Source organism: Chanodichthys erythropterus, chromosome 9, assembly GCF_024489055.1.
Source record: "Chanodichthys erythropterus isolate Z2021 chromosome 9, ASM2448905v1, whole genome shotgun sequence".
Lineage (NCBI taxonomy): Eukaryota > Metazoa > Chordata > Actinopteri > Cypriniformes > Xenocyprididae > Chanodichthys > Chanodichthys erythropterus.
This window is the reverse complement of record NC_090229.1, coordinates 29,826,161-29,853,592: the sequence shown is the minus strand read 5'-3', so window position 1 is coordinate 29,853,592 and position 27,432 is coordinate 29,826,161. Positions and strand designations below refer to the sequence as shown.

Here is a 27,432-nt window from a genome sequence, read left to right as displayed (position 1 = left end):
CAGTTGGTATTTGATTTGTTTTTAGTCTCTGAGGTCTGAGTCACAGCTGCCTTTATATCACATCCCAGTGAAACCTCAATCCCAGTCTCCATCCATAGAGGTGAGTGTCTGAACATATCTCGCTTTCTGACAATCTGTGTTCTATTATTATATTAAAAGCGAATCCCAATTATAGATTTTTATTTTATGTAAATGTAATACTGTTTAAAATGTCATTTTTAAAGGTACATTTGTTACAATATACAATGTTTACATGCATAGATATTTCATGATAATTCATTGCTGTTGGAATATTCTTGCGTTATTAGCATAATCCGAATAAATGAAGGCTATTCATTTTCTGACATTCTTTTCTGCAAATACTGGAGACGCACTCTATCGCCATTTATTATGCTGTGTTTTAGGAATTTCCAAATACCTTGTGATTTTTACACTGTTAAAGTTCCATTAACATGAAATCGCATGAAGTCCCAGATTACATTTAGATTTGTGTGTCCACACCAGTAGTTTTACATAAAAATTCATAGCATGCATGTTGTCATGCTGTCGTCTAGGCGACACTGGTGTCGGAGCTGAACCGCTTTGAGGCGGAGCTGGACTCAGACATTCGTGGTCTGGAGAGGAAACTGTCACAGAAGCAGCAGCAGCGGCGAGGCAGGGGTGAGGTACTGACCCTCCCTTCTACAGATTCCACTCATCTGCATACATAAGAGTATATGTATGTGTGTGTATATATATATATATATATATATATATATATATATATATATATATATATATATATATATATATATATATATATATATATACTACCGCTCAAAAGTTTGGGATCGGTAAGATTTTTTATGTTTTTAAAAGAAGTTTCGTCTGCTCACCAAGGGTGCATTTACTTAATTAAAAATACAGTAAAAACAGTAATATTGTTTAATTGTTTAATAATTTAAAATGATGTTTTCTATTTGAAAATATTTTAAAATGTAATTTATTATTGTGTTGGCAAAGCTGAATTTTCAGCCTCGTTAATCCAATCTTCAGTGTCACATGATCCTTCAGAAATCATTCTAATATATCAATTTGCTGCTCAAGAAACATTTATTGTTTACAATTGTACAAAATATTTGTGTACAATATTTTTTTTCAGGATTCTTTGATGAATAGAAAGTTCAAAAGAACAGCGTTTATCTGAATTCTAATCTTTTGTAACATTATAAATGTCTTTACTGTCACTTTTGATTGATTTAATGCATCCTTGCTGAATAAAAGTATTAATTTCTTTAATTTCTTCTCAAAAAAAATAAAACAAAAATTCTTACTGACCCCAAACTTTTGAACGCTAGTGTAAAATGTTACAAAAGCTTTGTATTTTAGATAAATGCTGTTCTTTTGAACTTTATATTCATCAAGGAGTCCTGAAAAAAAGTACACAACTGTTTTCAACATTGATAATAATAACAAATATTTCTTGAGGAACTAATCGTCATATTAGAATGATTTCTGAAGGATCATGTGACACTGAAGACTGGAGTAGTGATGCTGAAAATTCAGCTTTGCCAACACGAGAATAAATTACTCTGTAAAATATATTCAAATTGAAAACAGTTATTTTAAATCATAATAATTTTACCACAATATAACTGTTTTTACTGTATTTTTAATTAAATAAATTAAGCCTTGGTGAGCAGACAAAACTTCTTTTAAAAACATTAAAAATCTTACCAATCCCAAACTTTTGAGCGGTAGTATATATATATATAAGTACAAACAGCTTCTTCAGTTCAACTTCTTGTGGTATGTGGCCTGTTCATTTCAATCCTAAAATACTTTTCTCAAAGTTTTAGAGAGTGAGCGTCAAAGAAAAACAGAGACAGTGCAGTTAGATAAGACAGTGATAATTTGAGAAGTTGTGTTTAACGTACTGTATCAATCTTTTTAAATGGTTTTTAAATCTTTTTGGACTTCTAGACAGACTTTAGTCATCCATTATGACCTCATTGATTTCTTTAAAATTCTTCACCCTTCAGACACGGTATTAGTCTTAATCTCATACTTGTTGTGCCAAAAAAAGTCAAAGGCTTTTTCTCCATTTCTGGCCAGTGCTGTTACCTTCCTGCCAGTGTGCTTCAGGTCGCTGGATGTAGGCCCTAATCTGACAGCTGTGCATGCTGATGCTCTCTGTCACTTCCTGTCATGCTGAACAGCCAAAGTCTGCAGCCGCCCACTGCTGATCTTGAGTTTGAATCACGCCAGCCTGCACAATGTCTGCTCTTTAAATCCCAGGCGTGTTTATTTGAGCCTTTCCTTGCCATGTCTCTCTTTCTGTGGTTCTTAAGGAGACAGTTCACACAAAAATATTAATTCTGTCATCACCTGTCCTTCATGTCTTTCCAAACACACATAAATAAAGTAAAAATAAATTAAGACCTAAAAAAGACAAATATTTGTCTTTGGTTGTATATATAACTCAGCATTTTTACTGGGCACAATTTTGACATTGATAAAATGAGGAAAAACTGCACTATAGAGATTTTAATTTTATCTCATAATTGCACTTTAAAGGGTTAGTTCACCCAAAAATGAAAATTATGTCATTAATGACTCACCCTCATGTCGTTCCAAACCCGTAAGACCTCCGTTCATCTTCACAATCAATTCATCTTTCCATTGAATTGATTCCATTGAATCCTTTCATCTGTCGGCGTTGGTAATGCACTTTTACGTCGCCGAGGTTGTTTTTGGCGATTAGGACATCCGCGACATGCACACTTACGCACCATTTTAAAAAATATAGCAATACCAAAATACAAACAATGTAGAATAGCTTGAATACAGCGTGTTCAGACTGTAAACGAAGCTCGGGCGCAGCAGATAACACGTCAGCAGCGTCTTACATCAGCAGCGTCACTGCGGAGTCGTGAAACACACTCCAGAGCAGAAGGGGGCGGTAATGCACCAATAAGCTGGATGCCAACCACAGTAAAACAGGAAAGAAGAAGAAGCAGCGTCACTGTGGAGTGAAAGCGGATATATACAACAGACCCGGAAGAGAAGACAATGCTGAATAAAGTCGTAGTTTTTGTTATTTTTGGACCAAAATTTATTTTCGATGCTTCAAAATGTCGTGGATGTCCTAATCGCCAAAAACAACCACGGAGACGTAAAAGTGCATTACCAACGCCGACAGATGAAAGGATTCAATGGAATCAATTCAATGGAAAGGATTCCGGAAGAGAAGACAATGCTGAATAAAGTCGTAGTTTTTGTTATTTTTTGGACCAAAATGTATTTTCGATGCTTCAAAAAATTCTAACTAACCCTCTGATGTCACATGGACTACTTTGATGATGTTTTTAATTACCTTTCTGGACATGGACAGTATACCGTACATACATTTTCAATGGAGGGGACAGAAAGCTCTCGAAATAAATCGAAAATATCTTAAACTGTGTTCCGAAGATGAACGGAGGTCTTACGGGTTTGGAACAACATGATGGTGAGTCATTAATGACATAATTTTCATTTTTGGGTGAACTAACCCTTTAAGAACTGACGCACAGATCCATTATACTTTTACACATGCATTTTCTTTCTCAACTGTTTACGTTCACTTAAAACATAATTTTTTATGTTTTTATATGAAATGAGTAAAATTATGCGCAATACGAGTAATCCCACACCGAAATTCAAGCCCTGTAACACAAACAATATTCATTCGGAGAAAATGAAAAGAGTGAATGAGGGGAGGGTTTGTGTGTCAACTCACTGTCAGAGAGATGAGAGAGCGAGAAAGCACAGCTGGTATTGTGTATCTATTCTGCAGAAAATGGCTATTGGAAGTTATTGTTAAGTTATATTTCAGTATGTATTGAAAAATCTATACTTTTGACAACAGTACATTGCACTTAGTTTATTTCAGATGCCTTTTTAAAAGATTACAAATGAAAAAATGTATGTATTATATATATATATACATATATATATATATATATATATATATATACATTCAACCCTCCAAAGTGGCTAGTAAGAGTGACTGCGTTACATGCCACTGCCAAAACCCACTTGCATTTATATATTTAAATTGCTATTAACTTAAATTTGAACAATTCCTTCAATCGAAAATTAGTTTTTGGCTCAACGAATACTACACCTTGCTTTAATTGTTCAAGGCCAGTGTTGGGGAAAGTTACTTTTAAAAGAAATGCATTACAATAGTGCATTACTCTCTGAAAAAGTAACTAATTACGTTTCTTAATTACTTTTTATGGAAAGTAATACATTACATTACTTTTGCATTACTTTTTCTCACCAGGGCTGGGCTTGCTTGTTTGTTTTTTTAATAATATATGCAAATGTTAAGGCCCTTTTACACTGAAAGTGAAAAAAATGAGCCTCAGGTTCAAGGAAATGCATATTTACGCCCAGAGGGTGCAGCTCAGACAAACCTTTCAGCTGTGCTGCCATTCTGGATTAAAGATGAATAGGATACCAGCACAAGGAAGTTCAACTTTCTTATTTCTAAATCTAATCTAAAGTATTTTTTGCTTATTAGTATTGTTGAATTAGATCATTCAAGGTCAGAAGCAAAGACACTGGTTAATAAAGTGAGATTAAATACATAAAGTATATTTGTGTAATTATATATAATATAGTTAATTATTACAGGATTGATTTAAGATGAGTAAATGCATGTTCACATTTAGTCTAAAACTACAATAACCATCAAGTTTAAACAGCGCACACAACACTTTATTTCTCTTAACATGGGGACAGGAGAGCTGTCAGTCAATAAATGTGAAAAAGTAACTTGCGCTACTTATTTGAAAAAGTAACTTAGATATTCTGTTGTAAATTGAAAAATGAATGTGTTACTTTACTAGTTACTTGAAAAAGTAATCTGATTACATTACTTGTAATGTGTTAGCCCCTACACTGTTCAAGGCTTTATGGGTCCCCATGTGCTTGTGAATTACAAACTGTGGAAATCTTAGCTGACTACATCACCAGTTTCATCTCATTCAGTTTTACAATGCAATGCTAAATAGATGGAGTATAGGACCCAGGGGAGCAGTGCAGCTCTCCGTGCAGGAATGGTCACCGCCTCTTGAGATTGCTTTCGAGCTACTCCCAAATGCTCCTGTTGAACTGTGTCTTTGGGAGAGTTCATGTGTGTTAGGTGAATGAAATTGTGATTTCTGTTTTCAGGGAGCTAAAGCCAACACAGCAGCCACAAGAACAGAAGAGAACAGACAAGAAAACAGGTATGTCTCTGAGTTTACTTAATAATACTTTGGGGGAAATCTGTTCCTAAAAGCCAGCCAAATATAACAAAACCTCATAAATTAACTTTTTAAAAATAGGTTTTAATACAAATGCAATCTTAGGATAGGGTCAGTCTTAGTAATTGTTGTTGTATCTTATATGTACCATTACAGTACAATATTAAAGTCCTCTATAAGTGAACAGGTGGGATGAAGTAGTTTAATCTTTTGACAAGGCCAGAAGTACAAAAATCCGTCAGTGTTTTTATCGTCTTTGGTCTGTTCTGTAGAAATAATTTCTGATAATGCATCAATCTGATTAATGATAATACACTGTGACACATGCTGTAGATTCTCTGTTGTTTTCAGTCTCTTATTAAGGTCATATGACATGCCCTGCCTGTCTCCTCGTCTGATTGGTTAATTGTTGACTCTTTGGCTGGCGGCCCACATACCCGACCCCATGCTGAGCTCTTTGTGTGTCTGCGTTTGTGTATTTGTGAGAGTGTCTAAGTGTGATCAAATTGAGGATGTCTCAGTCTTTACTCACATGCTTGACCTTGTTCATCCTGTTAATAAAGTGGTACAGTAATGGTACTCATACTGTATTAGACACAGTTTAGATGTCTGTGTCTCCACAGTTGTTCTGCTGCATCGCTGCTCCACAAGCTGTTATTCCCCCTTTATGTGCTTTGACACAGCAGAGCTATAAAAGGCAAAGTTTGGTCCTTCCAGGCCAGTACTTCAGATGTTCATGCCCATTCTGACACCTTTAGCTTCAGTATTTACTCACTAGGGGCCCGTATCTCACTGGATCTGACACATTCTTGAGTTCTCACTCTGTTTTTCTGTGGCATGTTGATGTTTTCTGCCCCCTTCAGCCCCCTGCTGACTACCTCCCCACCTTCAAAATGCCATAAATGCCCCTGCTGCTACAAAAATGATACAGAGTGAGGACAGTTTTACAGCTTTCCTCTTTCTGAAACGATTAATAACCCTGGGGCTGAAAACTTGTTAACTGGTTGTTGCGTTAAAGAATTAGCTGCCATTTTATCAACATCGTTTTTGATATAACACATATTATACAATACATTGTCAAACATTCATACCTACAAGAAAAAAAAAATCAGTAGTATGTATAAATATTGTTAAAAAGGCACATTTTTTTATGTTTAAAACGAGTAAAAACTATTTGGGATAAAAAACTTATCAAGAGATGTTTTAAAACACAGTGAACCCAGTAAAACATTCTATTAATTCCAATATAAGTGAAAACTGAACACTATTAAACACTATCAAGCATCCCCCGTTTACTGCAAAACACATAAAATAACATCTAATTTTTAAACATTTTCTGTCTTGATCCAGCCATATGCAATGCATGCTGGGAACTTACAAGCACTGCCCATTTTCAGTTAATGGCACAAAATTCATTCATGTAATCATAACACAAATGGATTAAGTAAACTTCAATATTAGATAAGTGGATCAAACACAATGATATTAAGTTAGGGCAAAATGTGTAGGAATTGTGTTGCTTTAGCTCATTTTAATTAAGTTATTTGAACAAACAGCAAAAATCTTTTTTTCCCTCTGTATATACAGTATTATCTTGCACGGTATTATATTTTAAAGATGTTTAGAGCCGCAGAAACCTCCACCATTAGTTAGGTTTGTCACATATTCATAAATATTCCCATAATTGAAACTGGATCCTCATAGCTGAAACAGACCATCTGTTGTTTTATATGGAATTCTTCCTGTCTTCCTTGAGTCTCCCATGTAACTCAGAGGAAGGTTTATTGCTTAAAGCTCAGGAGACTGAGATCTGTGTTGTTCATTTGTGTGTCAATGTTGTCTTCATTTATTTATTTATTTAAAATAGAAATAAATATGAAATGGTTGAATATAGAGCTGACAAATGAGTGTGAATAGCTTAAATTGTTTGGTCATGGAAGTTTTTGATGACAAATGTTGGAATACTTGTTCATTTTGATTGCAGATTTTGGTGCCTTGCATGTCAAATTTGAGCACTATGTTTCAGATTTCATCTGAAGACACATCTGAAATTATTGTTTTTTTCTTTGGAGAAAAATCAGATTGATCTCCATTTAATCTATGCTATCTGAGACATGAAAGAAATCTTTTTCTTCCTTACTAATAACTAATAATTATTTTTAAGTAATTATGTCAGTGTATTAGATGTGAACTTTCACCTCACCGTGTTTTTGACTTCAGTGTTCTTCATTTATATGGGATTATATGATAATTTTGTTTTTCTTTTCCAGCTATCCCATAATCCCCTGCTCTGCTGTAAAGCAGGGCACAACAGCTAGCTTTATGCATGCTGATGGTAAGATACAGTCATCTTCCTATCCCCTCCTGTCCTCTATTTCTTATTTTCTTGTACTTCTTGCCAGTCTTTTCCTCTCCTCTCATTCCCCAAGGTTTCTTTGCACAATTAATACAAAGTAAACGTGTTTCTGTGAAATGAGCAAAACAAATGAAGTCAATCACAATTCATCAGGACAGGATGTGTGCAACAAGGAGCAGGATGGAGGTCTTGATTGCAGATTAGATCTTTCCAGTTGGTTTTCCTGGAGATTAATGGAGAAAGAGTCTGTCACTCTAAACACATTAATGTGTGCAGAGCTGGAGGCCCATTTAAACGGTCTTGAGCAAAACATTTTTAATGATTCGACACAAGATAATATGGATTAAGTCTTCAAAGGCCCTGTCCAAAATGGAGCCCTAAGCCCTCGTGATCTAATGCATCTTTGACTGTTGGGTAGAAGTCTGCTGTGGAGCTCGTCTCAGTGCGGACTTTGCAAAAGTGCTCATTGAGGGCGCATATCGTCCGCAAAGAGAGCGTTCGCGAGCACCCTTCTGAAACCTAAAATGACAAACTGTATTTGATAAAAAATACATTAAATATTGTGAAATGCAAAGTTCTGTCATGAAACTCCAGATTGCGCAAGCTGATAGGTCCTGAAAGGATTAGTTCACTTTCAAATGAAAATTAGCCCAAGCTTTACTCACCCTTAAGCCATGATAGGTGTATATGACTTTCTTGTTTCTGATGAACACAATCTGAGATATTTTAATAAATATCCTGACGCATCCGAGCTAAAGGAAATTGCATCCATCCACATCCATCCACCAACGTTTACTCAACATGGCTCCGGTGGGTTAATAAAGGCATTCTGAAGCGAAGTGATGTGTTTGTGTTAAAAAAAAAAAAAAATCATTTAAAAAGTTATGAAGTAAAATATCTAGCTTCCGCCAGACTGCCTTCTATATTCAATGTACAAAGAAAGTGTAAAACTCTTGCATTTCAAAAAGCTTATGCTATGTCCATGCCTTCCCTATTCAACTTACTGAAAAAGTGTAACTGATGCGACGCCAGTTTACAGTTTCTTCTTAACTTGAATAAGGGAGGCTGGTTTGGCGGAAGCTAGATATTTTACTTTATATCTTGTTAAATATGGATATTTTTTTACACAAACACATCGCTTCACTTCAGAAGGTCTTTATTAACCCCCTGGAGCCATGTGGAGTATGTTTATGATGGATAGATGTGGATGGAAGCACTTTCTTCAGCTCATACTTATGACCTCTGTTCACTGCCATTATAAAGTTCGGATGCGTCAGGATATTTATTAAAATATCTCAGATTGTGTTCATCAGAAAGAAGAAAGTCATATACACCTAGGATGGCTTGAGGATGAGTAAAGCTTGGGGTAATTTTGATTCGAAAGTGAACTAATCCTTTAACTCTATCCGCTTGCAATCACATCGTTCTCTATAGGGCACAGCTAACTGGTTTCTGCTGTATCAGCAGCCAATGATCTTGCTGCTCAACCTTCAAATACTTGGTCAGCAATCTTACTGATCCCAAACTGTGATATAATTTTACATGTTTTGAAATACTGATCAACATACCCTGACATAGGAGATTTACTGATCAAAGACGGTCTATAAAACCCCACTTTCCCTCATAAATCCTCCACTAAGGTTTGGATTAAACAGCTAAATATGATCCTGCTACAAAAAGGGTTTTAAAGGTGCCCAAGAATGCTTTTTCACAAGATGTAATATAAGTCTAAGGTGTCTCCTGAATGTGTCTGTGAAGTTTCAGCTCAAAATACCCCATAGATTTTTTTTAATACATTTTTTTAACTGCCTATTTTGGGGCATCATTGACTACACACTGATTTTGGCAGCGCACCGCCCCTTTAATTCGCATGCTCCCTGCCACACGAGCTCTCGACTATATTACAGTGCATTTACAAAGTTCACACAGCTAATATAACCCTCAAATGGATCTTTACAAGATGTTCGTCATGCATGCTGTATGCATGCTTCGAATTATGTGAGTAAAGTATTTATTTTGATGTTTCCGTTTGATTCTGTATGAGTTTGAGGCTATGCTCCGTGGCTAACGGGCTAATGCTACACTGTTGGAGAGATTTATAAAAAATGAAGTTGTGTTTATGAATTATACAGACTGCACATGTTTAAAAATTTAAAAAAAATAGCGACGGCTCTTGTCTCTGTGAATACAGTAAGAAACGATGGTAACTTTAACCACATTTAACAGTACATTAACAACATGCTAATGAAACATTTAGAAAGACAATTTACAAATATCACAAAAAATATCATGCTATCATGGATCATGTCAGTTATTATTGCTCCATCTGCCATTTTTCGCTGTTGTTCTTGCTTGCTTACCTTGTCTGTGCACAGATCCAGCCGTTAATACCGCCTTTCCTTGTCTAATGCCTTGAACATGGGCTGGCATATATGCAAATATTGGGGTCATACATATTAATGATCCCGACTGTTACGTAACAGTCTGTGTTATGTTGAGATCCACGTGTTTTCCGGAAGTCTTTTAAACAAATGAGATTTATATAAGAAGGAGGAAGCAATGGAGTTTGAGACTCACTGTATGTCTATTCCATGTACTGAACTCTTGTTATTTAACTATGCTGAGGTAAATTCAAATTTTGATTCTAGGGCACCTTTAACAGCCGGTGCGCACAGAAGCAATAGTTTACGGTGTGCAATTCGTTTATTTGCAGCAGACAAGATAATTAGAGATACTTCACATGATCACTACATTCTTCACCCTGAGACGTAAAAGTGCTTAAAGAAGCAACCAATAATTGCAAACAAACGTGGATAATAGACACAAATATGCTTTAGATTTTGGTTTATTATGGGCTGATATCTGGTCTTATCTTCCCTCTACAGGTCGCACAACTTCAGACATGGATTTCCCACCTAAGAAAGAAGAAAGGAAGGTACAGTATTTGATCTTTCCTTGAAGTTTGGATGGAAAGTACATATTTGACACAGACTTGGAGAAAGAAATCATGTTTTTTCTACACAGATGAAAGCAGCCCGAGCCAAATTTAATTTCCAAGCACAGTCACCAAAGTAAGTAGAAAACAAAAGACACAACACAGATTTCATTAGTCATGCTTATTTTCAGAACTGGATACGGTAGGATATGAGGAAGTCTAATCCAAAAAATAAATTAAATTAAATAAAAGTAAAATAAAATAAATTAAAAATTAAATCAAAATAAAATGTTCTCTGATTTGTTATTCATTATTATTTATTTTATGTTTTAGCACATTTATAATCACAAACCCTACCTTCCCTAATCCATTATTATTGTCCTTGACATCTCATCCATAGGGAGCTGACAATACAAAAAGGTGATGTTGTGTACATACACCGGCAGGTGGATGCCAACTGGTATGAAGGAGAGCATCATGGGAGAGTGGGAATCTTTCCCACCAGCTATGTGGAGGTATGTCAAGTCACCGTTATTTATATAGTGCTTTATACAGTGCAGATTGTTTCAAAGCAGCTTTACAGGGATAAACAGGAAAATAATAATCACTGATGTAAAGCAGCTCAAAAAAGACAATAGTTTCATTATTCAGCTGATGTCAGTTTAGTTCAATAATGTGTAAAGCAGCCATGTAGATAGAAAACAGCGATGTCATCATCCAGCTCAATTCAGTTCAAGTTTAATTTTGATTTAAGGTGCCATAGAACGTCTTTCTAAAAGATGTAATATAAGTCTAAGGTGTCCCCTGAATGTGTCTGTGAAGTTTCAGCTCAAAATACCCCATAGATTTTTTTTATTATTACTTCTTTTTTTAACTGCCTATTTTGGATCATTAAATATGAGCCGATTTAGGCTGCGGCCCCTTTAAATGCTCACGCTCCCCGCCCACGGACCTCGCACTTGCCTTTAACAGCATACACAAAGTTCACACAGCTAATATAACCCTCAGAATTGTTCTTTACAAAGTGTTCGTCATGCAGCATGTCTAATCGCGTAAGTATGGTATGTTTACATTGGATGTTTACATTTGATTCTGAATGAGTTTGGTAGTGCTCCGTGGCTAAAGCTAACATTACACACTGTTGGAGAGATTTATAAAGAATGAAGTTGTGTTTATGAATTATACAGACTGTTTAATAATGAAAATAATGATGGCTCTTGTCTCTGTGAATACATTAAGAAACGATGGTAACTTTAACCACATTTAACAGTACATTAGCAACATGCTAACGAAACATTTAGAAAGACAATTCACAAATATCAGTAAAAATATCATGTAATCATGGATCATGTCAGTTATTATTGCTCCATCTGCCATTTTTAGCTGTTGTCCTTGCTTGCTTACCTAGTCTGATGAATCAGCTCTGCACATCCAGACATTAATACTGGCTGCCCTTGTCTAATGCTTGAACATGGGCTGGCATATGCAAGTATTGGGGGCGTACACCCCGACTGTTACGTAACAGTCTGTGTTATGTTGAGATTCGCCTGTTCTTCAGAGGTCTTTTAAACAAATGAGATTTATATAAGGAGGAGGAAACAATGGAGTTTGAGACTCACTGTATGTATTTTCCATGTACTGAACTCTTGTTATTTAACCATGCCAAGATAAATTCAGTTTTTAATTCTTTAAAACCAATAGTGTCAGTGCAGTCAAATCAATGTCCAGTGTATGCAAATAAAGCACTGCTCGTTGTCTTCTTTTGTCATTAATATCCCTTCCTATCTTTTCTTTTCAGATCATTCCTCCAACAGAGAAGCCCACTCCAATAAAGTCTCCCACCATCCAGGTGTTAGAATATGGAGAGGCCATAGCCCTGTTCAACTTCAATGCCGACCTGCCTGTGGAACTGTCCTTTAGAAAGGTGCCATAAATATCAAACACTGTACCATACACTACAACTAATTTATCATGTACAGTTCATTATCCGTCCTTCGGATGAGACGTTGAACCAAGGTCCTGACTCTCTGTGGTCGTTAAAAATCCCATGGCACTTCTCGTAAAGAGTGGGGGTGTACCCCGGTGTCCTGGCCAAATTCCCTCCATAGGCCCTACCAATCATGGCCTCCTAATAATCCCCAACTCCAATTGGCTCTTTCACTCTCTCTCCTCTCCACCTTCAGCTGGTGTGTGGTGAGCGCACTGGCGCCGTTGTACTGTGGCTGCCGTCGCATCATCCAAGTGGATGCTGCACACTGGTGGTGGATGAGGAGAGACCCCTGATATGATTGTAAAGCGCTTCGGGTGTTCAGTAGTACATATGAATGCGCTATATAAATGCCTCATTCATTCATTCATTCATTCATTCATTCATTCATTCATTCATTCATTCATTCATTATCATAGAATATTTATTGCTATTGCTAGATGTTAACAGAATAGTTCGTCCTACCCGTACTGGTTTGGAGACATGAGTGAATGAGTGACAATTTTCATTACAGTGAACTATCCCTTTAAGGCAGTGGTTCTTAAAGGGGTCCTTGATTATGATTTCACTTTTTTAACTTTAGTTAGTGTGTAATGTTGCTGTTTGAGCATAAACATCTGCAAAGTTATGACCAGTGGTGGCTGGTGCAAAAAATGTTTGGTGGCGCGCAAACATTTTTTGTTTTAGAAATGCAGGAATGAACAGGATTATTGTTAAATAATCATTTAACAAGTGATATAATAATGTATCATTACCGCTTATCTAAAACATGGAAAATTCATTATTTAAAGCATGCCATAGGGCTGGGATCTAAAAAAAAAAATTCTGTAATTAAAAAAAAAAAATACATCCTGCCCAATATTGTCCTAGAAACAATGTACTGCTATCATACAAATACACTTAGTTGTATTTTCGAAATTCTACATATGGCATAATTATGTTCGCCAACAAAAACGAATTTTCAACTACAAATATTTTTAGCAAAATGTGTTTTACTCATACTGAACTCCGTCTGTTTGGCGCGCATGCGCGCGGCGGCGCTCGTTCACGAAAGTTTGTGCTTGCTGAAGGCTCGTCCACGCCTGACTTCAAAATGGAAATATTTTCTCGACTTTCTAACATTTGCAGATGGAGAATATATCTGTGAAATGTAAATAATGCACTGAAGAAATTACTGGATGTCACTTCAGCATAAAAAAAATATTAATAGAAGTATGTTTGTGTCCATCAATCGCAGCACAAGTTAAGGTTACGTATGATGACGAAAGCACGTTAGTGCGAGCCCTCCCGGAACCCAAAGAGAATGCTTTGAATCGCGCCACTACTGGCCAAGCCCTCATTTGAGCAGTTTGGGGGCGACAACAAAAAAATCGCCCATTGCAGATAAGAATTGAGGACACTGATTGGCTAAATTTTATGTCACATCTTGAATATATTTATATATTGAATAGGCATTTGACTAAATTCTACAAAGACCCGCCTCCTTTGGCCATTTCTCGATTGCCCCTCAGCTGAAATTGAGTGGTGCACACAGAGAGGACATATGGTGATTGTGAAAAAACATATTTCCCACAGATGATTTTCTAATATATTACATCATACAAATATATATTTAAATAATTGATATGATTATAATTTTGCGTGTGTGGTTCAGGGAGGGCGGCGCCCTAGCGCCCTCTATTGGCCAGCCGCCACTGGTTATGACACTCAAAGTTCAATGCAAAGGGAGATTTTAATTTTTTTATAGAACTTTTTAAGGACTACAACAAACAGCTGGTAGGGTCTACAACAAGCTTCTTCCCAGGTTGGTGACATCACTAACCCTAAAATGTACATAAACCCTGTTCCCGTGAACACGCAACAAAGGGGGTGAGGCCATTTTGGGCTGCTTTGGAGAAGAGGAAGAGTTGTTGTTGCCATGCCGTCATTTTACCTGGACTGCTTTACAAACAAGAGTCAATTCAACGCTGGATTTGCACAAAAGATTAACATGACAGCACATGCTAGTCGATGAGTTGAATCAACTCCACAGCAACTACAAAAATGTATCCACTAACCATTCAGAAACCTCCAGTTGAATTTTAAAAGTTGTAACTTCTTCCTCAGTCTCTCCATCAGTGTCGACTCCGGTTTGAACAATGTAAGGCTGAACAGCGTTACTGACAATCGTCATTTTGGCTGCGTGAGATTCTCCACCTTTGTTGTTGTTGAGCAACCAAAAGCGAGCTGTTAAAAGTCCGCCCTCTTCTGGAAAGCAGGCTGGGAGCAGCAGCTCATTTGCAGTTTTAAGGGACCCACACAAAAAACTAATTTGACAAGCTATAATAAATGATCTGTGAGGTATTTTGAGACTTCACAGACATATTCTGGGAACACCAGAGACTTATATTACATCTTGTAAAAAGGGGCATTATAGGTCCTCTTTAAACAGTGGTCCGGGGCCCACTAGGGGTCTCAACAATATTCCAAGGTGACCTCAAGATAACAAAATGAGACAAAACAACTAAAAATTAAATATTTTTTTCTTTAATTTACCCCCTCAACCATTTTTTTTCTTTAAAGAACCAGGATTCCACTGTCTTGAAAAACATGAATATATGAAATGGCCTAATTATTAGCCTACTATATATATATATATATATATATATATATATATATATATATATATATATATATATATATATATATATATATATATATATATATATATATATATATATATATATAAACATTTATAAAATATAAGTATTAAAATCCTTTTCCAGTAAATCATGAACAGCTCATGTCATGGAATGTTTGAATATTACTGTGGACAATGTAGAGCCTTGGAGTCAAAAAGTCTGAGCACCATTGCTTTAAGGCTTAAGTTTGGTAATTAGGGTAATGAATCTTAATCATGTCATGTTCAGACATGTAAATCAAATCTTATTGTGATCGACTCTCAGCCCTAACTAGCACAGCTATGTAGAGAAAATGCTTTCTTGGAACAATTATAGTCAATTATAGTAAATGATAGAGTTTCACCATTATACTCAAATATCTAACCACAGAATGCTGCGACTGACCAATCAGAGTCAAGTATTGCAAAGAATAAGCAATGGTATTTTACACCTAAACATCTTCAACAGCTTTCTTCTCTCTTGTTCTGTTTGTGGTCTCTGTCTCAGGGCGAGGTGATCTCAATCATCAGGCGTGTTGATGATCACTGGCTGGAGGGTCGTATCGCTGGCACCACCCGAAGTGGAATCTTCCCCATCAACTACGTCCAGGTCAACAAAATGCCCCGCACTAAAAGCAGTGATGACTTTCCATCTTCTCCCACTCCTACCCCAGAGCCCCTCAGTCCCGGCCGGCCACAGCACTCCCCACTGTCTCCCTTGTCACGCTCCCCTGAACCCCAGCTTTCACCTCACAAACACTCCAGCCAATCACGCTCCCCACTTTCACTTGCACAGCCCACCTCTCCAAAACCATCAAACCACTTTTTGTTCTCACCTGGCCCCACTTCATCCACCCCACCCACAAACAACTGGACTGGATTGCTGCACTCTCACAACCCACTGGAAAAAGACACCAGATCACCTGCGTCACCCTCCAATCATGTGCTGACATGTCCGCAGGGCCCGGGACTGCCAGCGCACACCAGCTCGCACCCTCCGTACATCACACAGGTTTGTGCAGAGAAACAACACTACAATTTTTTTACATGTATGAACTTGTAGTGTATTAGCTAGAGCATATTAAGTATTAGTTCACTTCAGAATTAAAATTTCCTGATAATTTACTCACCCCCATGTCATCGAAGTTTATGTTTTTCTTTCTTCAGCTGAAAAGAAATGATGGTTTTTGAGGAAAATGTTCCAGGATTTTTCTCCATATAGTGGACTTCACTGGGGTACAAATTGAAGGTCCAAATTGCAGCTTCAAAGGGCTCTACATGATCCCAGCCGAGGAATCTAGTGACATGATGGGTCATTTTCTAAAAAAATACAAATGTATATACTTTTTAACCACAAATGTTCATCTTGCACTGCTCTGCGATGCGCCACGCATTACGTAATCATGTTGGAAAGGTCATGCATGATGTAGGCAGAAACTCCATCTAATTTTCTCCTCCAACTTCAAAATCGTCGGACATTGTTGTTTTACCATTTTTTGTAAAGGGCGTTTGACATAGTCCGTGCATGTTCCTTTGTAGACACTGGATTAGTACTTCCGCCTACGTCACGCGTGACCTTTCCAACATGAATACATAATGCGAGGTGCATCATAGAACCATGCAAAAGAGGAGCATTTGTGGTAAAAAAGTATATACATTTTCATTTTTTTTTTCTTTTAGAAAATGACAAATCGTTTAGCTAGATAAGACCCTTATTCCTCGGCTGGGATAGTGTAGAGCACTTTGAAACTGCATTGAAACTGCAATTTGGAACTTGAAGCCATTGGTAACTGTTGAAGTCCACTACATGGAGAAAAATCCTGGAATGTTTTCCTCAAAAACCTTAATTTCTTTTTGACTGAAGAAAGAAAGACATAAACATCTTGGATGACATGGGGGTGAGTAAATTATCATTTTAATTCTGAAGTGAGCTAATCCTTTAAATTGATGATTTTTTTAGTTAGTATTTTGTATTGTGGCAAATAATGTGATCAACGTACAATGCATTGGTACACTAACGTTCAAAAGTTTTGGGGTCAGTGATAGTTTTTTAAGAAATTAATATTTTATTCAGCAAGTATTTTATTTAGTAAATTAATTTTTAATGTTATATCAAATAATCCTGATTTTTTTTTTATTGCAGTTTCCATAGAAAACACCCCTACTCAAAACAAACACACCCCTCCCTTCATTTCTCCACCCCAAAATAATAAACACGCCCCCTATAGCTGATTGGCTACAAGAGTTTTTTAGTGCTTGGTCTGATCAATCTGAGCCACTTTGTTTTTATTAATATTTACACAGACAGGACAACAAACACAATATTTATTTATATTTATTATATTTTCAGCACACACAGAGCAGATATTTACAGTAGCAAATAGTCACACATTTTTTTGTTTGGGTATTGATTTAAATTTTCAACAGTGTTTCTCAGAAATCACCTTTAAGTAGCACAACTTTTTGCCCAGCATATTATTTGCCCAATGAAATCATGATTATTTAAAATACTTGTTTCTGATTCATTTTGGGGTGCAAAAATAGTGCCTGCTTTGCTCAAGAATGTCACACTTTCTCACAAAATATGATGTGCTTTCCATTGCCTTTTTGCACTTGACAACAATTTGTAAGGTGAAGAAGTCTTGTATTATCCCTTAATCACAAAAAACATGATTTCTGTCATTCTCTAAGCCAGGTTACAACTGTTTGTTGTACCAATTTTCAGACATATGACATTATTTTATGCATAATCCTGATTTCAAGATTAGAATTATGGCCAGTGACAGAAGAAAATGCAAACACGTCCCAGATGTTTTCTGCTACATCTGTGGATGTTTTACTACATCCAAACAGCAACAGGAAATTACAGAAAAATCTTTTTTATTTTTTTATTTTTTTATGATAAAATAGTTTATGTTAAGTCAGAAACCATTTTTAATCTAGTGTGGATGGAAGCCACCTAAAATATCAAACCTTAACTGATTTTTCACTGAGCAGGAGACTTATCCATACAAAAGAGTTTGAAACAGCACAGCTTTCCCTGTCCTAAAGCTTAAGATAATGTTGCATACTTTATGTAAAGTTTTTTGACATTAGATGGGTATTTGAGTTTATTTTTTACACATTTTCAGATTGTAAAAAGTTAAGATTCATTTTGAATACTTCTTTTTGTCATTAAACTTGTGGCATTTGACTGGTTTAAGTGTATTAAAGCTGATACATATTTTTTAATAATCTTAATTCTTATTTTGATATTTTGAATTTTTAACTAATTTGTAATATTATGGAAATCAGATGATTTATTTCAAGATGCAGGGCTGTGTAACAATAAGAAATGTTTCTTGAGCACCAAATCAGCATATTAGAAGGAAGGATCATGTGACACTTCAGACTGAAGTAATGATGGCTGAAAATTCAGTTTTTCCATCACAGGGATAAATTATATTTTAAAATATATTTAAACAGAGAACAGTTATTTTAAATTACAAAAATATTACTGTTTTTATTGTATTTTTAATTAAATAAATGCAGGATTGATGAGCATAAGAGACTTCTTTCTAAAACATTAAAAATCTTTTTGACCCCAAAGTTTTGAATAGTACAATATTCTTGTATTGTATTTTTTGTATAAATAAGTGTTTTTTTTTTGTTTTGTTTTTTTATTTCAGCAATTTTATATTTATATCTCATATCTTTTCATTAAATTATATTATGCACATAGTCAAGAACAAAAGTGAAATATAGACATATATTCAAGGAAAAATGTGGCTGTGAATGAGCATGAATACTATATAGCATCATTATTTGTAGAAAAAAAAACCAAACTAAATTTTAACAATCATTTTTAGGATGGGACCAGAACGCAATCTCCACAACCCAACACACAGGTTAAGATTCCCTCCACATCACAGTCTCCTGTGAACATGGGTTATTCACGACAACCGTGAGTACAGTAATCACTAATACTGAACTAATTCAAGCAGACATAGATATATAATTTACATGTATTAGTTAGATTTATTAAAGGAAGAGTTAAGTGAAAAATTAAAATGTCCTCGTTATTCACTCACCATCTTGTTGTTAAAAAGTGAGAAAGTCCTAATATCCATGTAAAATCCAGCTATATTGTACTGATTTCACCCTTTACAATTTGTTATTCTTTTTCCTTCACGCTTTCTCTTTGCATTCAGGTATAAAGCAGTTTACAACTATAAACCCCAGAATAAAGACGAGCTGGAATTGAGAGAAGGAGACATCGTTCAGGTCATAGAGAAGTGTGATGACGGCTGGTTTGTAGGTAATTGCCCTTTTAAAAAAAAAAATTACTTACACTATAAAGACTCCACTTTACAGTTATTCTGGCCAAGAACTGCCCAGCACTGTTTTACAGGTAAAGAGACTAATCATAGTTTCTAGGGATGGATGATATGTTTGTATCACATCAATTATTGGCATATATTATAGATCAATTACATTTGGTTATCAATTATATAATGATTATAATTATTGCAATGCATAAATTTACTTCTAGCATTTAAAACTTTTTTAGTATAGTAGTACAGAATTGTAGGTGCATGATAATCTGAAATAGACAATAGTAGAATATTATACAGTATTATACAGAATATTATTATTTAGAATATAAATACATAATAATAGACTGCTGTGGAAAAAAAAACAAAACGTTCAAATAATTGTACAGAAGTGACAGAAATGCTGAAATATGTGTAAACTTTGTTAGAATTTACAGTCCAAACTAGTAATGCAAAGGGGCAGAAATTTTCCAGAAACTTTCCAAAATTTCCTAAAAGTTTTTGGAAGTTTGGGGGAAATTATTAAGTTTCCAAAAATCCGGGAAAATTCGATACATTTTCTGGAAATGTCCTCCCTTTTGCATCCCTATTACAAACACTACCGTTCAAACGTTTGGGGTCAGTACGATTTTGTAATGTTTTGAAAAAAGTCACTGACTCTCTTATGCTCACCAAGGCTACATTTATTTGACACATGTGTCACATGATCTTCAGAAATCATTCTAATATGCAATTTGGTGCATTTCTTATTATCAATGTTGAAAACTGTTGTGCTGCTTACGTGATTGTGGAATAGGATCTTTTTTTTTTTTTCAGGATTCTTTGATGAATAATATTTCTTTGATGAAATTAATAATGTCTTTACTGTCACTTTGGTTTAATTTACTACTTCCTTGTCGAATAAAAGTTTTGATTTCTTTCAACAACAACAACAACAAACAAATCTGAACTCAAATTTGAATGGTAGTGTATACAAATTATTTCAGATAATAACACAGTTCTACTCATAAACATCATGTAACAAAACTGAAATATATATCTTTTCAAGACTTTGTGCAAATACTTTTCCTGTACTGCCCTCTATTGGCCGATTCTGACATTACAGCAACTTCCATCATTGGTGCAGCTCATAATCAACATAGTCTTTTTGTGTGCGTTAACAAAGCGGTAGCAATTTGTGTCATCTGTTTTCTTGCTTAAATGACATTTTGTTTCTTTTCCTGTCAGGTACGTCTGAAAGGACCCAAGCTTTTGGAACATTCCCAGGCAACTATGTGGCACCAGTTTAAGAGCTTCCACCAATTCTTCCTTGCAGATACTATTTCACTGACACTACAGGCTCAACCACTAATCAATGCAATATACATTCTGTCTGTACTGTCACTGTATATTATATACAAAACTACTGCCCCTGTTTACACTCAAACACATACATACCTTAAAATTCTTCCTTCACATCCTCCACCAAGCATGTGCACTCCTCACCTTATTACTATGGCGCCTATTTTCCCATAGCATAGTAACTCTTGCAGACTCTTACAGATGTTGGACACAGATGGGTTTGTCACAGTATGATCACTCACATGTGTGTATTTGTGATGAATCCACACTGCATTATGCTTTGAAGATCATTACATTTATTTTTTCCCCTACAACACTATTGACATTATCTAAGCTGACTTTCTCAATTTTAACGTCTTTGTAAAGTTTACCTCCATTTTGGTTTCAGATTTGTAGCAACATTGCCTATGAAAACTACATATCCTGAAGATCTGGATCTAAGACATGGTTTAGACATCATTTTTTTTTTTTTTAACAATCATCACAGTTGTCATATACTTGCTGGCTTAGCTGACCGCCACATCATATTATAAACACAACCGCAGTCTTTAAGCGCTTAATGCAATTGCCTCCAAATGTTTAAACTGTATTAGGTTCATGTTTATTGTGTAACAAACCCAGCATGCAACATTATCTTAAGCTTTAGGACAGGGGAAGTGTTGGGGCAGTGCTGTTTCAAACTCTTTTGTATGGAGAAGTCTCCTGCTCAGTGAAAAATCAGTTAGGGTTTGACATTTTGTGGTGGGTTCCATCCAAACTAGATTAAACATGGTTTCTGACTCTTTATAGACTATTAAAATCTGTATCTAAAACCATATTTAATTGAAAATATTCATTAATGCAGGTAAGGCCCATTCACAAAAATGTGAAATGGTGTGAACAGGCCTTTAAAAACTATAAAGGCCTGTTCACACCAAGGACAATAACTATAACGATAAAGATTTAGCTCTAAAAAGGCACATTTAATTTTTTTGTGGTAATTATTGTATCCACAAGGTGGCAACCGTGCCCTGGGGGTGTCGATTCACAAGGTAGTCAAAGAAAAACTGCATAAGCAGAACAGACCGGAACGCATGCAAGCTACAGCGACAATGGAGGCCTACATAGATGAGAGATTGTGCGAAGAGGTTAGAAAATACCCTTATTTGTACAACTCTAGCATGAAAGAATACAAAGATGTTTACATGGGTTGTGACTCATGGCGTGAAATTGCTCAAAACTTGTGTTGAACGCCTGTGTAAGTGTGCGAGTCAATTGAAGTATATTTTCCAAGGCTATGCATTTGACTGTGCGCATACACTAGTGTACACATAAAAAACTAAGTATACCCAGGGCTTTAAGCCCAAAGTATAGTTCACTTTTCATGCATACATGAGGGTCAGCGTACAGTCCGCGTAACGCAAATTTCATCATCAAGAGAGTATTCACATACTGTATGCGCACCGCTGGATTTTTGTAATCATGCATACTTGTACAAGCAGGTCGCACATACGCATTTAATTTTTTTTTTGCAGTAATTAATTTATCCACAAGGTGGCAACCGTGTCCTGGGGGCATCGATTTACAAGGTAGTCAAAGAAAAACTGCATAAACAACAGACCAGAACGCATGCAAGCTACAGCGTCAATGGAGACCTAAATAGATGAGAGATTGTGCGAAGAGGTTAGAAAGTACTTTCAATTGTACAACTCTAGCTTGAAAGAATACAAAGATGTTTACATGGGTTGTAAACTTGTGGCGAGAGATTGCTCAAAACTGCGAATGTGCCGAACGCCTGTGTATGCGTATGAGTCAAATGAAGTATACATTCCAAGGCTGTGCGTTTGACTGCACGTATACTAGCATACACATAAAAAAAACTAAGTATACCCAGGGCTTTAAGCAGTGCTGTGCACAGACCTCCGCGAGGGCAGGGGCACAATCGCGCTCCGGGGGGGCGGGGTTTGGATGGGGTTGGGGGGTGGTTGTGGGTTTCTCCCTCGGCCGAAATCGCATACCGGGGGTGAGAAATGGGGCTGAGATGCGACTGCAAAGGGCACTTTCACTTTCGCGATCAAAGTGGCAGGGGCTCAAGCCCACCCGGAACCCCCCACGCCCTTTCCTCCCCCACCCCCGTGCACACCACTGGCTTTAAGCCCAAAGTATACTTAACTTTTTATGCGTACATGAGGGTCAGTGTACTGGTGTGCGTGACACGAATTTCGTCATCAAGAAAGTATGCGTGTACTATACATGTACCTCCAGATTTTTGTAACTGTGCGTACTTGTAAGTGCAGGCCACACATGCGCATTTAACTTTTTCTGCAGTAATTAGTTTATCCACAAGGTGGCAACCGTGTCCTGGGGGTGTCGATTCACAAGATAGTCAAAGAAAAACTGCATAAACAGAACAGACCGGAACGCATGCAAGCTACAGCGACAATGGAGGCCTACGTAGACAGGAGATTGTGCGAAGAGGTTAGAAAGTGTAACTTGTGGCGAGAGATTGCTCAAAACTGCACGTGTCGAACGCCTGTGTACATGTATGAGTCAAGTGTAAGGCTGTGCGTTTGACTGTAAAAAACAGAATAAACAAAACGATATCGTCCGCTGGTGTGAACGCTAAAATTATCTTTATAGTTATCTTTCCTTGTGTGAACGGGCCTTTTAGTATTGATCGGACAAACATGATCATGATTTGCAGGTGTAGTCATTCACAGTGCCAAAAAATATTATTCCAGGAAAATATCTAAACATTATTAAAACAAGAGTAATTTACTGTATGCAAAGAGCAAAATAAGGTAAAATTTCAGAAAATATATATTGAATTGAGTTTATATGGTGATGTTTTTCTTGTTTTAGGTGTAAATCTTACTAATTTCTTTTGATTTATGCTTAAAACTAGAACAAAGAAAACTGTATATGTCAATAACGAGCTCTGGTGATTTTACAAGTTGAAAACGAAACCTTAAGATGAAGTCAGCTTGTGTTCATCAAGTCAAAGCACACATGCACACAGGTTTTAAGACAGGAGCCGGAGGACTTTTTACTTTGGGTTTATGTCAGCTGTAAAAATGGTTGTTGAAGATGCCGGTGTTCATTCTATTCATCTGAATTCCATCATTAACTCACTTTGACTTCTGTTTTTAATTCTCTGGGAACTGAAGTAGCTGACTGCATTTTGTTGTACAGATTGTTGAATCGTTATGGCACAGTTATCGAATAATGGGAAAAAGATAATATATTTTTATTGACACACAATGTATTGCAGTATGTAAGGTACTCACAGATTTTGATAATGATCAAATAAATAATGAAAAAAACATTGGTTGCTTCTTACTTTTATTAAGAGCCTGATTCAAATCATTACAATTTTCTTCACACTCAAATTTGAATACCTTCCAGCACCTGCTTTATACAAGAAATGCTTCTGTTTGTTATTCATAAGCTGTCTTTCATCAGTCAACACACCTACAGAGCAATTTAAATAATTAGTTTTGAGAACATGATGACAGATATCTCTTTTAGCGAAAGGCCCATGTCATTTTCCAAAACACATATGAAGAACAGCCTTAATTTAAAATGTGTTTTGAGGTTGTACTGATTGATTTATTGATTTTTTTTAATTTACAACCTATCACTCACATGAGATCACAGCAACTGCAAACCTTGATGTGGTAAACTTCATAGAGATCGAATATGCCAGCTTCCCACTGCTTAAGTCATGCAGGTCAGGCACAAATAAAATAATTGATGTGGTTTAAAGAAAGACTACTGATCCTTTGGATTCACATTAGGAAAAGATTTCTGTTGCTGATACAGGGAGGCACATAATAATGCTTAACATTACACTCAACCTAACATACTTGAGACCCAGAATGAGACTTAAGGGGCAACTTTTTGAGCAATATTGCCGAGCGATGTTGCTTGGGAACTTTCCCATTGAGAATGGTCAACAAATTTCTATCTGAAGTATCCAGATAGACATTTGTTGCCCATTTTTAATGGGAAAAGTGCCCAAGCAACATCGCTCGGCAATACTGCTCAAAAGGTTGCCCTGTGTATCATCACCTTTACTGTATGGCTAAAAGGAGAAAAACAAACCACTGGAAGGTTGTATTAAATTAAATATTAGTTTAAAAATTAGTTGTTTTAATTTGTTGTCAGTCTTGTAACTTCAGTTGGCCCTTTTGTTAACTCCATCAGTTTCTGTCAACTCTGTCAGTATTTAAGACATCGGATGAAGGTTTCTGTTAATTTTGAAATAAATATTTTATTCTTTTTTTTCTATTATTGTGTTAAAATTTTAAAACAACTGAACTACATGATATTATGCCTGATTTACCTACGAACATTGGTTATATGTTATTTATCAAAAAGGAGGGTAGAGAATTAAGGAATTTAGGAACTGGATTGTTCATTTTTTTTTTTTTCACCTAGCTCCTTTAATGAACAACATTATTACATAAATTAAGATAAATTAATAATTTTTTCCAAAATATTTTTATTATGATTTTCTTTCCTGTAGCTCAGTGGTTAGAGCATGGCACTAGCAATGCCAAGGTCATGGGTTCAATCCCAGGGATTGCACATACTCAGATACAAATGTATAGTATAATGCAATGTAAGTCGCTTTGGATAAAAGCGTCTGCCAAATGCATAAATGTAAATGTAAATGTTCACAATCTTGTTAATACAAAATATCATGCTTTTAATGTGTTTGACAGAGTTGACAGAAATTAAGTTATGAAGTGAATAAACGTACATTTTTAGAAAAACCTGTTCCCTTACGGTTCATTAGCTGGAACCTTTGTCTACAAATATATCAGTTTATAAATAATATATTATTAAATAATAAAAACTAACTTCTAAAACATGTTGTGTCCCTTAAGCTATCTCAAGAATCAGTGATATATATATACACACTACCAGTCAAAAGTTTGGAAACATTACTATTTTTAATGTTTTTACGAAGTCTCTTATGCTCATTAAGGCAGCATTTATTTCATAATAAATACAGAAAAAACAATAATATTGTGAAATATTATTACAATTTAAAATTATGGTTTTCTATTTTAATATACTTTAAAATATAATTTATTTATGTGATGCAAATATAAATTGTCAGCATCATTACTCCAGTCTTCAGTGTCACATGATCCTTCAGAAATCATTCTAATATGACGATTAGTTCCTCAAGAAATATTTGTTATTATTATCAATGTTGAAAACAGTTGTGTTGCTTAATATTTTTTTTTGGAACCTGTGATACTTTTTCAGGATTCATTGATGAATAAAAGGTTTAAAAGAACAACATTTATTCAAAATATAAAACTTTTCTAACAATATAAATCTTTACTATCACTTTTTATCAATTTAACACATCTGTGCTGAATAAAAGTATTAATTTCTTTCAAAAAAAAAAAAAAGAAAGAAAAAAATAATAATTACTAACCCCAAACTTTTGAACAGTAGTGTATATTGTTACAAAAGATTTCTATTTTAAATAAATGCTGATATTTTTTTTTACTTTTTATTCATCAAATAATCCTGAAAAAGTATCACAGGTTATAAAATAATATGAAGCAGCACAACTGTCCAACATTGATAATAAATCAGCATATTAGAATGATTTCTGAAGGATCATGTGACACTGAAGACTGGAGTAATGATGCTGACAATTCAGCTTAAATTATATTATAAAGTAGCCTATATTAAAATAGAAAAGCATAATTTTAAAGTGTAATAATATTTCACAATATTATTATTATGAAATAAAGGCAGCCTTAATGAGCATAAGATACTTCGTTCAAAAACATTAAAAATAGTAATGTTTCCAACATTTGACTACCGTTCCGAAGTTTGGGGTCAGAAAAAATCTACAGTTTATATTCTTAAATCTTAAATCTAATTCTTAAATCTACATGTATATAAGCTATCAATTCATTGTTGATTATTCATCATGTCAAACTGAGAATAAACAATATGTTCCCTTTATTTATTATCGTCAGCAGGTGGCGTACTAGCCCGGAGTCTTATAATATTTGCTTTTAAAATCATATTTTTGTTTCAACCCAGTATATTGTTTCATCCCACCTACTCGACACGCCCCGCGTGCCACCCTCGCGTGCCCACCCCCAGCCTTTATTTTGACAGAAACACGTGGCATGTGAGAGAGGACCGCGCGCATGATGCTCCATCATCTCTACAGCGGAAACATTCTTGGGAAAAGTTTGAAAAAAATTGGGCGTTGTGGGAATTTAGTCACATGTAGCACACAGCCTAAAAACTGACGTGCCGAAAGTGTCTCAATCAGTTCTGCATTAGGAAACGGGCAGAGTGACTTTGTAGAAGAAGAGCTGTGATTCTCCGCGCTCACACAGAACGCGTGCGTGGTTTTGACGTCATCCGCACAGGTGTCAAACCCAGCGTTGTGATTATACTCCTAACCGCGCGCCAACTCTTTACCAGGTAAGTGATTTTTTTACCCCAAAATACTTTGTTTATCAGAAATAACCCGTTACTAGGATGTATTTTTCTTTTTTAGAAGTGCTAACTTACCTATATTATACTGTGCGTTTGCTTA

The 27,432-nt window shown here is 35.7% G+C and overlaps 2 protein-coding genes across 7 annotated transcripts in view; both read left to right on the top strand.

Annotated features, from left to right (window-relative positions):
- sorbs3 (sorbin and SH3 domain containing 3) overlaps nt 1-24,378 on the top strand; it is a 71,299-nt gene extending 46,921 nt beyond the window's left edge. For 3 of the 6 annotated variants that reach the window (XM_067395268.1, XM_067395267.1, XM_067395265.1), the window contains exons 10-21: nt 26-100; nt 555-665; nt 5,203-5,258; nt 7,547-7,611; nt 10,518-10,567; nt 10,657-10,703; nt 10,968-11,082; nt 12,366-12,491; nt 15,722-16,225; nt 19,062-19,156; nt 19,404-19,510; nt 20,754-24,377. In XM_067395268.1, the coding sequence (XP_067251369.1) occupies nt 26-100; nt 555-665; nt 5,203-5,258; nt 7,547-7,611; nt 10,518-10,567; nt 10,657-10,703; nt 10,968-11,082; nt 12,366-12,491; nt 15,722-16,225; nt 19,062-19,156; nt 19,404-19,510; nt 20,754-20,815 (1,413 nt within the window). In that variant the 3' untranslated portion in view covers nt 20,816-24,377. Of the gene's footprint in view, nt 1-25; nt 101-554; nt 666-5,202; nt 5,259-7,546; nt 7,612-10,517; nt 10,568-10,656; nt 10,704-10,967; nt 11,083-12,365; nt 12,492-15,721; nt 16,226-19,061; nt 19,157-19,403; nt 19,511-20,753 lie in introns of all 6 variants that reach the window. The other 3 variants (XM_067395271.1, XM_067395269.1, XM_067395270.1) reach the window with 3 other exon arrangements.
- A 2,656-nt stretch (nt 24,379-27,034) lies between these two features.
- Nucleotides 27,035-27,432, top strand: part of pdlim2 (PDZ and LIM domain 2 (mystique)) — an 82,602-nt gene continuing 82,204 nt past the window's right edge. Inside the window, exon 1 of the mRNA XM_067395262.1 lies at nt 27,035-27,317. The gene's annotated coding sequence lies outside the window, so the exon portion shown is untranslated. The remainder of the gene's footprint in view (nt 27,318-27,432) is intronic.